The 14,284-nt window shown below is 33.3% G+C and overlaps 1 protein-coding gene across 1 annotated transcript; it reads right to left on the reverse strand.

Moving 5' to 3' along the window:
- Positions 1-8,988: 8,988 nt before the first annotated feature.
- On the reverse strand, positions 8,989-13,850 carry LOC105207881 (serine protease inhibitor dipetalogastin). Its single transcript, XM_011177543.3, has 8 exons — positions 13,719-13,850; positions 13,389-13,571; positions 12,602-12,745; positions 12,115-12,267; positions 11,294-11,458; positions 10,489-10,686; positions 9,947-10,108; positions 8,989-9,404 (listed from the first exon to the last, which is right to left on the reverse strand). Exons 1-8 carry the CDS (start codon positions 13,771-13,773, stop codon positions 9,373-9,375), a joined length of 1,092 nt encoding a protein of 363 aa, XP_011175845.1. The 5' UTR covers positions 13,774-13,850; the 3' UTR covers positions 8,989-9,372.
- Between the last annotated feature and the right edge of the window lie 434 nt (positions 13,851-14,284).

A 14,284-nucleotide genomic window follows, 5' to 3' on the forward strand; every position in this document is an offset into this window, starting at 1 on the left:
AAGGCAAAAAAATGACGTTAGCTTCTCATTTTAATTGCAAATACAGCAAGCAACTGTACTTGATTTCATTAATGTCATAATTGCAATTTAGATTTAAATTTAACGTTTAGCTTATTTTGCAACGTATTTAATCAATAAAAATAGCGTGATTATGTTTAACGCACTATAAATCAATATTAGCCAACGTTTAATTAAATGTACATTAATTTTACCGTAGCAATTCTTTATTTTTATTTACGGTATGAAAATTTGAATACTTTTTTTATGTGGTAAATATTGCCTACATGATAAATGTTATGCTTCGAGAGAAAACCTTATGGATAAATGTCTTTTAAAAATTATTTATTCCGATTGTCAAGTGGGACACGCTAAGCTCATGTTCGAAAGTGTGAGAAATGATCACGCACACGCATAGTTATTACAACGTGATGACTGCGCAGTACGACTTTAGACTTTAAAAAAATCACATGTTTCGCGCGTGAACATAATAGTGCATAAATAATACTTTTTGTAAATTTGTCTTTAAGCTCCATGTTACTTTTTTGTTTATAAAAAACATCAGTAAATTCGTAGTGATTATTTGTAATAAAGATAGTTATTAATTATAACAAAATATCTTTTGAACAGGAATGTGAATTGATTTTATTGACTTAATTAAATTTTTTTTTAATGTTTCTCTTCTGAAATAATTGATTGATTTATTAATTTAAGAGAAAAAGTCAACTACTCATCACATACGTTATAATTGGAGTGAAAATGTCTGGAATGTTTAAAAAATTATTTGTGTTTTTGTCTAGTGTACATAAATATGCATTTCAATTAAACGTTTAGATTTATTTTATGAATCAGAATCTAACAATAAGTAGTATTTATAATAGTATACAATCAAGTACATTAAATTGATTTTACAATTTCTATATTAAAAAAAATGATTCATTAAGACTTGTTTATCTAATTTCTAATTTATCGAGTGCTTTCAAAGTCTAATGAATCGAATTAACAAATTTGATTTCAACACACGTATTTTCACACAGAAATAAATTAAAATAAAAAATTAGTTACATAAAAATTAATTATATAAAAATAAACTATAATAATACAAAATTTTAATCCGCAACCAATCTCTTCCTGTGCACTTCTCTTTCAATCTCTGAGATCGTGGAAGGAGGCGATGAATCTTTCTCCCCTTCTTGAAGAAAACAGTCCGTTAGGATGACGCTCAGCAACCGTGGTCATTCTTTATTTCCCTTGATTTCTCGCAAACTGGGATGGCATAAAAAAATAGTCTAGACGCATTCTGTATAGTTAGCATAAAACCACCGGTGGTGGACGAGCCGCGATTGATATCGAAGGAACAGCGTAGTCAGGGGTGTAGGTATTTACGGTACGAAATTGCTGGTGTCAACCCTTCCGGGACAGATCTCCGCCGAACTGTTTCGGTAGGATAGGACGAGGGTAAAAGGCATCGATCGAATTGCACGTGTATGCGAGGGTCGAGCGCTCTTCGAACCGCGCTCATCATCGCGCGAGAGAGAAACAGTTCTGCGTGCAAAAATATTCGGGGGGATGCCGCACTGTCGTGCTCAACAGTCCGTGTGCTTTTCATCTCTCGCTGTACCGCTCGCGAGGATTGGCTAATTTCGATGGGAGGAAAAAAGAAGAAGGGTGTGCGCGTTCGATAAAAAATTTTGCCCACTCCCGCGTCTCGTGATAAAACACATTCTCGATCAACTTACGACACGTATGTACATACAGCATATACTCATTATGTCCATGGCGCAATAAGCTGTACAAGCACAAATCTATATTAATACGTATTCACATACAAGCAATTTATACTTGTTGCGACCGCATATCCTCTGATTATACTGAGCAGAAACTTTTTACTAAACATTTCTTTGATTTTGCAAAATAAGAAGCCTTGATTTCATATTTAAATAGAGAACGAAAGATGAATGTAACATGTGGCTATCATACGTATATAAAAAAAAAATTTACAACGATTTTTCGTACAAATTTGTATAATAAACAGTAGTGGAATTAAACACTCGTTTATAATCGAGCGATGTAACATCGTTAAAGATCTAATTATCTTGCTAAAGAGGTTTTTTATTTCCGTGCTCGCGTAAATTACGATCATTTTAGGGTATCTAGATAAATCATATATAAACTTCTAAATGCAGAGGCCGTGCGCATAATCGGCGTGTAATTCACTTAAGCACGGTTTATTATCGTTTATTCTTCCGTCACCCGCGCGCGTTCTGCATTTACATAGTTATCTTCTGACGAGTTTGTTGTAAACTCTTGAGGCATGCCTGTACCAATAAAGGAATTACATGAATGGTCATGTACGTTGTAAATAACCGATCTACAAATTTCTAGTATTAATGTTAGAAATCTTTCAAGTTGTACACCAGATTTCTATACAATTTGGTCAATTAAATAATTTGTAATTTACTTAACTAGATGATAGTTACGAATTAATTAAGATTTAAACTGTTCAAGGTGTCGCATTTTATTTTTGACAGGCAAATATAAAATGGTACACCCTATATAGAGATATCTTAAAAGGAAGTTCAATATATTCTCTTCCTATCAGAAAATTCTTGATTTCAAACATTGATATTTTTTTATCAAGAATTTAACGGAGCATCATGACTCTTTAAATTCTTGATCAATCTTCAGTCATTGATTTTTGTTGATAAAGAATTTAAAAGAATATCGCATTCCTCATATATCTTTATTATCTAAAATTCTGCTGTGGAATCGTGTAACGTAAAACAATTCAGACTGTAAGAATTCATATTTTAACAGCAGTATTTTAGACTTAAGTACTTTTCTAAATTGCCATTTTACACATCGGTCCCTCAGCGCATGACGCGCTCGCGCGGAAACAGGATGCACCTGTCGCGGTGCATTACCATGCGCTTATCTGCAACAAAACGCGTCACGCGCAATCTTCCTCGACCCATTCCATATTCCATATACGCGAGAGAATAAGGCTGCCCCGGCTACCAAGGGAATGTGTCAGGGCCCCGTGAGAAAATCCGTCATCGTTAATCGCAACGCCGGATCTGGCGAGAATGTGGTCGCGCGCATCTTTCAGCCGATAAATCCGCGAAGAGACAATCGTGCGTTCTCTCATTCGTTCTCTCTTTCTTCCTTCCTTCATTTATTTATCGTCTGCTTTTTCGCGGCCGCGATCACCTCGCAATTTCCTGCCGTAGCTATCGGATCGTAGGCTGATTGACAAAAATTTCCGACCGTTACCCTACGCGGCAATCACGCTGTGCAATTACCCGCGAAACGGACGACATGGTTTATGACATTTTAACGATCGGGCGGAGGCTAATTCGCGAATAAGGCACGCTTCGACTTCCGACTAATTTTTTAGAAACTCGACTTCCTTCGCACTGAAATCATACGTTGAGAAGTAATTCGCTAGGCCCATTCTTTTGCCACGTTTTTAACATTAAATCTGACTAATTTTCGTTTATCTTGTACAATGATTATCTTTGGAGTACATCCCAGATGAGTAAGATATTGAAATCAGAAATTTCTTTCACAACTTATTTTAACGAAAATATTCTAATTCTATGCTTACAATTGAATGAAATGATTATATTACAATTTAAAATTGAGATACATTGTAAGATATACAATTGATTTTGATTTGGTTCTGCGCTTCGAGAAAAATCAAGTTGTGCGATTTTAATAAATCACAAAAATAAAACTTAATTATCAATTTATTATGATCGCACGGGATTTAATCGAATCTTTTAATATATTATTTCACCATTGGAACAGTGCGTGACTTCATTTTTTGCTCCAAGTTGTTCTTTGATGGAAAATAGATCTCGAATTGATATCTCGATAACTCAACCGTTTCATTAAATGAACAAAATTCAAGATTTCAGATATCCAAATTTAACGCTAGATGTGCAATGTAAATAGATCGTTAAATCTCTGCTAACAATCTTTTGCAGCCGTCAAAGAGACGTCTCTCTTTATTGTATCTCGAACGTGCGTGATATCGTAGCTGCAAATTCGCTGCAAAAAGCGAAGGTTGTACGCTGAAATATAGGCCAGAATTGAAAAAGAAAATGATTTTCATTAGATCAGTAGAAAAGGTAATCTCTCCTCTAAGGCTATAATAAACCAGACTTGATGTGATGATTACACTCATGCTCGGCTTTAATTGCTCGGCACGTTAAGCGATTTCGCCCAATGTAGAAATTAATTATCGGAGGCATAGAATTGTATGCATTTCTAAGGAAAAGAACACGTGAGCGCGATAATCGCCAGTTACATGCTAGTATTATTGAAGATACCATCTTACTAAGATAAGAAGTATGTCACGGTGTTAAAAAATGCATAATAATTTCTATAAACAAGATTTTCTTACCAGGTGTTTAATGTGCATACTATATGTACAGTAATATATAAATCTGATATGTTTATTATCCTTAACTCAAGGATGATGAATGACTCCTTGTGAAAATAATCGATTCACAATCAGTAGTTTCAGATTCAATCTCGATCGTCATTCAGAATTGCTAAATCCAAAAGTTTAAATTAGTTAAAGTAGTTTTTTTTATGTGTATTTAACTTTAAATCTAATATTTTTTAAGACAGAGTTACATTGAGAGTAAAATAAATGGCTATGAAAAAAATACTGACGTAATTGAATTAATATAAATGTAGAGATAATGCGCAATCGAATGTAGTCATTAATTATTTCTGGGTAGAACAACGTACATCTGTATTTTAGAATGTAATAAGATATTTATCTTTCGAAGGAAGACTTTATATAGGTAAAGAGCATCGATGAGAAATTTACGTAACAGCTTTGCGCGATACATTATGCAATGTTAAATTGTATTTATCCATTTCTATATCCGCATTATTCTCTTTTTTCTCTTGCGTTATATTATTACTAAAAATTGTATTTATTTTTGAAAGCTATACTAATTCAAAATATAATAATTTGACGAAAATGCATAATATGTACTTGTCGCTTTATTTGAAAACATTCTCAAGATGCAAGATGCTATCCACACCTTCCACGCCAGTTACGCATATACTTTTTCATTATTTATTCTTCAGACCATACACCAATCTGAAATATTTTTTCCGTATTTTCCATATTTTTTCAAAATATTTGCCTGAAACAATTAAATAGGTCACCCCATGTACATGTATTTTTGATCCACGATTACATGATAATGTAAGAAGCTTACATTATAACGTAAGAAACGGAATTAAAAATGCTAACATTATTCATATAGCATAAAAGTTTAACAGCTGGTCATAAGACGTTTTAAAATTCAGCTATAAAATAAATTGTATTTTTTGGTATGTCTAACAATAAATGCAATGAATCTGGAATATTAAGGAATAGAATATTTGACATGAATTTACGTTATACCGAATTAAATATTATATTTCGGTGGGCAAAGAATTTTGATGTGTTGCCGACGAGTGGAGCGCGTTATTGTTGTGTTTACGTAAAGGTCACTGACCTATGCCGCGTCTACGAGGTCACCGTGCTACTATTCGCACGATGACGGACGAGCAGGCGAGTAATGGCACTAATGGCGTGAGTGCGTCGCGCCTTGTATCGCGTTTCTTTCGAAATATGATAGCTTTTAATAATTAGCATTCAGCAGTCCGCGCGTTTAATTATCTTTTGTGATTAACAATATGTAAGCGTATCGAGGTAACACCACAACGAAGCAAATATCTCGTTATTTATTCATGAAATAGAGAAGGCATATTTATAATATATGGTGCACGAATTATAAATCACTGTTTTATTGCAACATTTAGTATTAGTAGTATCTGTTTAATAATAGAATTCACAAATCTTGCATCATGTTGATTCTTCATAGATATAACCATCTTACATTTAATATTATACTTTCTCTAATAAATGATTATCACGTCGATAGGATTACGAATATGTAATCGAAATTAGTAATTTTATTATATAATCACGATATTCAACAGTCGAATAAACTATAGTCCAACTTGAGGCTTCAATGTATCTTATCGCACAACGATATTCGATGAAGATGAAGCAACCTATATAATTTTGTATTGTATTCCATTTTGAAACACAACAAATTGTAAATTAGGAAATGAAATAAAAAATCTAGAAAATGCACGAAAAAGAAGCGCTGGAAACGATGGAAATCGTGAGCCTCTATAAATTGACCTCTTTTATCGGATGAAATTTTAATTGAAATATAAAACAAAAAGTCTGTTTTTATTTAATGAGAAAATATTGCGAACAACCAAGTTTAGCCAAGATGCATTTAATTGTAATGATGTGTTCGATAAAAGCGAAAAATCTGTATAAAAAGAATAAAATAATTAATCCAATTTTCGTTTGAATGAAATAATCGTCAGAGTGGAATTAGAATCGCGTTAAAAGTGCTCAGGTTCGGGGAACAGGGAAAAAGAATTTTCTTTCCACGCAATACTAAATTTCATACAATAATAAACTTAAACGATTTATTATTTTGTCGCAATATCACAACACATCATTCGCGCGTGCACCTGACACGAGACACGTGTCTCTTAATTACGGTACGCTGTAAACAAGTGCGATGGAACATTAATTAATTGAGAGTGACGAAACATTAATTCTAGCATGACATTCATGTATTTCGTGCCGACAGAAATCGCTTGAAGAAAAATATACGTCGCAGCACTTGTTGATGTAACATAAGTAAAATGATTGAGGAATTTGTTGCAATGAGATATCCGATTGTATTGTGCGCACGAATATTAAGGTCGCAGGAAATCGATAGTTGAATAAAAATTATATCTGACTCATTGTAAAATTACAGCGTACATACACAATTGTATTCTCAGCATGCATTACAGTTATGATTTATTTGCTGTTTGTTATTCTTGGCTTAAAATTCTGAGCCATGATTTATTTTGTGTTTGTTATTCTTGGCTTAAAAGTTTTTGAAACTATTAATGATATTCTTTTTATCATTGTAATTATTTAAAATGGACAATATTATTGAAAATTAATAACAATTGCATGTTTATCAATATTTATTATTTAATGAAAAGCAAACATTTCGATGTTAATTTTCTAACACAAATAGAAAATTAATAATGTGATATTAATGGCATGTAAATTACACATTTATTGCGCAAGAAGAGAAGAATATTTCATATAAAACAAAAATTAGTTTTATACAAAAAATTAATTTGTTGCTTTGAACATTGCTCGACGGTTGATATCAAATAGAATTCAAATAGAAAACATTTCTCTTTCTCTTTTGGGAAATATTTTATCGAATGTAATAGTTTCTTTTTTCGTGGATTTTTTTATATAAAAGCTATTTTCTTTGAAGCACGTTCTGTTCAGAACACGTACTAAAAAAATGTTAAAAATAAAAAAAGTTGATTGCTCAAATAGCGATTGTATTTTTAACAGCAACAACTTTATAAGAGGACTGTTATTAAATTTTGAGATTTGAAATGATACAAATATAGTACATCGTAATTTTGAAATATAAAAATATGTTGAAAAATATGATAACGTTTAAACAAAAATAGTTATCTGGTAATAAAAATTTAATTTTAAATTATTCAAATTATTTTTATAATGAAAGAATTATGTATATTTAAATTGTTTCTTTCACAATGCTATTTAAATTTTCAATATCAAGAGAAGATTCTTTTCTTGATACGCATTATGCATAACGGATAAGAGATCGATGTGAAATTGATACTCTCACCGAATAGAACGAGCTGCGAGAATTTCTCTTAAAAGTGCACATAAATTATTCAAAAGTTCTTATATATGTAACGTGCTGTCGCCGCTCCTCGTTCTCTTCCTTCGCCTGCATTTCGTCCATTGCGTGCCTTTTACAGAACTGCGGCAATCGTTAAAGAATAACCTTGGCGACGACCTTAACCCATTCGAAATAGCGTCTGTTCCTTCGCCCCTCTCTTCGGAATGGCAGTTGCATTACGCGGAGAGACATCGTTCGGATAAATTATAGATGACGTTCTACGAGATTACCTTGCATTATTTGCGTGTCCCATAGAGATGACTGATCCTTATAATCATTTAGGCTTAGCGAACCCACGGATTCAAACTCAATACGCTGTAGACAATCACGTGCATTTACACATCATATACTACACCCACGTACATGCACATTTCTACGCAATAGCACAATAAACTTATAGAGATAAATTAAAGCAAGATACAATCTAATTTAAAAAAAATGCTAATAAGGTGAATAAGAGCCAGACCCATGTACGCTTGATATAATTGCAGAGAAAATGTTAAATTTTTTATTTATGTCCTTTAATCGAAAAGGGATAATTGCGCGCACAATTGAACAAGCGAGCAGTGTCTCTCCTTGGTGTATTTACGATCATATCGATTCTCTAACACTCGCGATGCACACGAGAGAAGTTGGAAAATTTAAAGAGAAATTGAGATATAACCAACAGCGTTGACAGATTTATCTCTCTAATTTTGTACAATTACAGATTTAGTACTTCAGAATAAATATGTCATTTTTGTCGTGTAAAAATATACAGTCTCTATATACAAATTTTGTTAATCTTATCAATTTTACTACATTGATATTGAGTTTTGTAATATTTTTTTTTAGAATAAAATCGTGTTACATAAAAATGGTACAAAATAATTAAGAAAATAAAAGGCAATTTAGAATAGCTACCGTAAATAATAAAGTAAGCTAGAAAGTTAATTATAATGTATAATTAATTTTATAATTAATTCAAATAATTACTATAGTTAATTATAATATATAATTATATTCCTCAAATTTTATTTTTACTCTCTTTGAGATTAAAAAAGTGCTCTTATAGCGTGTTAACTTTTTTTCATCATTACTTAAATTGAGAAAATTAAAAGATTATTTTTCTTTCTATATTAATAATATTGTAACAAATTTTTAAAATCACCATTAAAAAAAATAGAAATTAAAGCTTATGATACATAGTGCATTTTTTTATAATAGATTACATTTAAATTCTTAACGTATAATACATCGCATAAAATTGCCGTCAAAAAAAATCTCATTGCGCAATTTACTAACAAATTATACTCCAGCCAAAATTTCAGTTTTTTATAACAAGAATAAATAAAATATAAAAATATTATTTTTATATAGCGATAAAATTTGAAATTTCGTCGATATTACTTACGTATCTATTCTTAATTTTCCTATACACTTATTTAAATTAGTCTTAACATTTTGGAAAGAGCTTCTGATTCTTCAATACAGTTCAAGTATCTTTTGACATTTCGAACGTGCGATAATACAGTTTCTTCTGTGCTTGATGTTCTTCCTGACAATGTCCTCGTTAGCACGGACCGTCGTGCCTGTAAGCAATATCTGCAAAAAGGAGAACATCTCGTTATCCAGCTTTGAAGGTTCAATCGGCTATCGATTGAGAAACGCTTTTGTCTCGAAAGCAAACGGTATCTCCTACGTTCTCTCTCTACATCGTCGCATTTCAACACTCGAGAAATGTATAGGATACGATCTTAATCGAGACAATCAACGTCGTCAACGAATATCACGATTTGTCCCGCGGCGCAATTTCGCTTATGGCTCAACAGAATTTATCGCGCGAGATCGCTTCTTCCGCTGCTTGACGCGCAAAGTGTCACGGCGCCGGGACACTTTCGCGTACGTAAGATAGCCCCGAAAATTACTATAAAATTGCGTTTTTCCTGTTACATCAAAAATCCACGTGGAGACAAAACTAAAATTACGCGAGGCGCGTGTAATTTTACGCGACGCGAGCAAGTTAATGAGCGAAGAGAATCCCGAGTGAAAATATTCCTCGCGTGAACGCGAACGCGAACATTATGAAGGAAAGAATTCACGTCCGAGATTCATTATAGATATGCCGTATGATTTACAAATCTCACCTCTTTCCGGGGAGCGTAATTTGGCGCACCAAAGGGCCTCCGGACTCACGTAGGATCTGCCATCGGTGCCGCATACCGGTTGTCTGTGCTCTTCTTCCGGTACCGAACCGCAAGGATAGTCATCCGGTCCGGAACACGATCCCTGATGCTTTAAAAATACATCTGCGGAACAAGGATATTAATATCACCGTCCTCCTGTAATAACTCGTGCTAAATCCAAAAACGGAAAACGCAGTCTTGAAATACAGTAATGTTTCTTTTTTTTTTTTAATTTTAACGTATAAAAGTTATATTGTTTCATACGAATTTTTTATTAAGATATGAATTTTGAAAAATTTTCTGCGAATATTTTTTGTCTCACTTTCTAAGCTTAATAAATGATTCGAGCGTAATGAAAATAATTGAATTTCACGAGAGATTCTAGTCGGCAATATATTTAACAATTGAAGCGATACATTTGGATGCACTTTGAGATGCATAGCTGTTTGCTCAGTGTCGAGAGTCTTTCTCTTTCCGTCTCTCTCGCGCGACGCAAGACTCACATTTGTCGTGACGAGTATGGCATTGTAAGTGATGTATACTCTGATACGTGCGACCGTCGTTCCCGCAAACCTCGTCGTCCACGGTGTAAGCGTCGTTCACGTATTCGCCGTTTGGTAAGATCGTCGTATTTGTATGCGCTTCTACGCAGGATTCGTGGCTATACGTGTCACACTCCCAATTGGAAATTACTGTTAGATCTGAATTCAAAGTAATTTATATTCGCAGACTTTTAATTAAATGAAGAAATACATAAGCTATATGATATAAATATATAGTTTTTGCATAAAACAGTTATCTCAAGAATTCTTTGAACAATAATAAGTAAAGTCGTTTATTGAAACAAGCAAAATTCGTTTACACTGACAAAACTTTTTTATGTTCAAGTAAATACATTTGATTTAACATCATTTCCTTAATTTAGAAAAATATTTCTTAAATTTACGAATAAATATTATTTTATACTAGTCAATATTTATTTAAGTAAAAAAATGATGTTAAAATAAATATATTTATTTGAGCACGAAAAGATTTTTGTCAGTGTAGTTATTTTTTGCATGGAATATTCGCCAATAGAACTTGCCTCAAAATAAAATTTAATTTAGACAAAATAACAAATTTTTTGTTGCATAAAGATGGACCACTGTTAAATTAACTCGCAATAATCGTGTGAAATAAAATTTTATCGGTATTTTAACATTACAATCGTTTGTTATTAATTCGCGACAGCATCCGTTGATGTAAAAATTACCTTGTAAAAATTACTTGTGTATGATACTTTATGTAACAAAATACATTATTACGCACGTGAGCGATAGCAGAGAAAAACGAAAGGATTTGGATAAGTAACTCCATCGGATGCGCAGACCGGATTCCACTCGTATCTCGCTTTCGCCATATCACAAACCATCGCACCATAAAGCTGGTGAACAAATTCCACGCGGCAACCGCCATCGTGAATAATTTGTAATCCTAAAAGAAAAATAAATTCTGCAACTGTACGCCTCAATCGAACTGTGTCATAAATATGCATGCAACATTTTCAATAATCTTTCATATCATGATGTTCATGATACAATATTATTGTAATAAATACATTAATTCTTGCGACTGTGAATGTTTCATATTAATCTCAATTTTAAAATTTAATTTTGCAATTGTCATTTAGTTGGTTTTCATATTTTAGAGATTATCTCCTGTCGCGTTTATTTTCGTGATTATTCTGATTGCCCTAATTTCTCCATTCTGGAGATTACGGTAATTCCGTATATACGATAAATCTCTGTCATATTTTGCTACGACCGTTCCATGCATTAATGAAGTTAACAGAAAATCGCGTCTAAATCTGCATCACCGGCACGGCGACGGGAAACTATCTTGATTCGCATGTAAATCGTAATCCATCGTCCGCAGAGGGGATAACCGGGCTATGCCGACGAAACATTTAGTTCAAAGCGGGATTCTAAATTAATTCAGCTGCGACGCGTCGCGAGACTTAAGAGAGCGCGAAGGTACCGGCGCCGGCGCGCGCGCGGAGGAGTTTGTGAACGTTATTTCCCGACTACTTGCCGGCAATTAGCCGAGTCATAACTAAACGCTTCTGCGTAACTTCTGTCGTAATCCCTTACCGGGATTATATCGTTGCAGGCACTTGAGCTGCGCCGCGTTTTGATAAGTGAGCCCGTTACTGGCGCAAATCGGATTCACCCCGTAATGTTCGGTGCCGCCTCGGTAGCAATCATCGTTCTGCGGGCAGTCCGTCATCGGCACGGTTGTCAGATCTGAAACGAATCACGGGAAAAGTTCATGGAGAGATACAGTCAAAATTTCTTTGTTCGCGATTAGCGATTGACAAAAACGTGATTTGTTGAAGTTATTAGTACGCGCATATTTTTCGAGTCTCTGATGCACGGAAAGAACAATTTTACTGCAGCATCTAAAAATTTAGCTAGATGCGGATCAGAAAATAATACGTAAGGGCATGAAAAACGTTGTGACTGAAGTTAGCGTTACCGAACTTTTTGTTACAATTTTAATAATATTATAAAATGAATATAAACATTAAATATACACGTGAAAAATGAGGTGACTAATATTGGCGGACTCTTATAATACCTGACGATTGCCTGTGACGAACGCATAGTAGAGATTGCATATTAGAGTAAATCTTATGATCCGAACCGCAAACCGGTTCATAATACAGATTAACGTTGCAATGTTCTTCGTTCCCCAAACACGGACCGGAGTGCAATGTGGAAACTGGAAAAAATTTATCTTAATTTACACCCAGAGAAAAATTATGTTTAAATTGATGATTATTTTTTTAACTTGGTTTCTTTAAGTTGAAATGAAAATGCCTTTGAGAAAAATAGAAATTTATTTGATTTCAAAAAATTTTATTAGCCTTTTAGAAAGTAAATAAATTATTTGTTCTAATTATTTATCTAATTTAAACAATAAATATTTTAATTCAAAGAAAGTACTGATATAAATGTAAGAAATAGTTTAGTTGCTCTGGTTTTAATAGAACTACATTGCACACCCAAACTATTTCTTCAAGTTTAATAAAAGGAATAACTAACGAATGTTGATATCAAAAAAACTTTTCTTTGGGTATACTGAAAAAATCGAGTACAATTTTAATTGCATAAACTTCTCTCTGTAATTTGCAATAAATTTTTAATATTTCATTTTTATTTCAAAATTTGACGTAATTAATATTCTTACACTTTATAGCAAATACGTGAAATATACATTATAATTATATATTTTTGATGGAGAACAATTAATAATTCACGTATCGCCATATCACTTATTCTAAAATTCTGATTTCTTTACAGATTATGGCACATGGATACATATTTGTCGTTAATTTTCAATTGAAGAAGATGGATTAACTTACCGGTCTCACGACTGTGATGATTTCTACAATCTAAGTACATGCTGTTAGCATATGTCACGCCATTGTCGCCGCACACCAAACCGCCGTACATATCGGGTTTGTCGAAAATTGTGCAGTTCTGATATAATGCCAACTTGTCGTTCAAGGTAAGCGCAATTCCCATTTTACCGCATATCCCGATCGCTGCAAATTAATTTTTCTTTTATAGATCGTTTCGTATCTTTTTTGCGTTTCTTTTCCGGAAAAAAAATGTATACATCAGCGCGTGAGATTAGCTTATGAAATTCGTATTGAACTGAACGAGAAATATCGATGAAACTGGAGCTATACCGGAAAAAAGAAGAAGAGGATAATGAAAAACGTAGCGCGCAACTGGAAGCAACATTATGCTGCGAATGCAATTTCGATCGTTGAAGAATCCGTCGCGACTATGCCCGCTCGTGCACCAGCGTCGCTTTTTTTTCCTCTCGATTGGATATATTGTTATGCATTCCTCTCGCCGTAATAATCAGGGAAATTCGATATCGAATACGTGTCACTGCCAGGCAACTGCTAGCGAAATCAATCGTAACAATACGTCATTATTGATCCCCCGCCACCACTTTGTGCCGTTGATTTATACGTGATCAGTCGTGTAAATTAATATTTTGTCGTACACGCGTAAAAAAACGTTATGAATAAATGTGTTTTACGTAACACGTTTTTCTTATCAGCAAATTAGTCAGCATTAATTAAAATGGATGACGCATAAGAAAGAATGAAGAAAGTAAGAAGATAGATAAAAAGAGAGAAATAAGGAATTCCTTGAATTCCTTATTTTTAATCACAATTTATTAATTAATTATTAATAAATATTAATTGTTTATTAATATTGATAACCTACTGATATTATATAA

This window comes from Solenopsis invicta, chromosome 3 (assembly GCF_016802725.1).
Source record: "Solenopsis invicta isolate M01_SB chromosome 3, UNIL_Sinv_3.0, whole genome shotgun sequence".
Lineage (NCBI taxonomy): Eukaryota > Metazoa > Arthropoda > Insecta > Hymenoptera > Formicidae > Solenopsis > Solenopsis invicta.

Coding starts and splice junctions, on each gene's coding strand:
- LOC105207881 (XM_011177543.3), bottom strand. CDS start 13,773: ATGTTGCTTCCAGTTGCGCGCTACGTTTTTCATTATCCTCTTCTTCTT. Junction 12,746..13,388: donor TCATCACAGTCGTGAGACCG/GTAAGTTAATCC, acceptor AATTTTTTCCAG/TTTCCACATTGCACTCCGGT. Junction 12,268..12,601: donor TCGTCACAGGCAATCGTCAG/GTATTATAAGAG, acceptor GATTCGTTTCAG/ATCTGACAACCGTGCCGATG.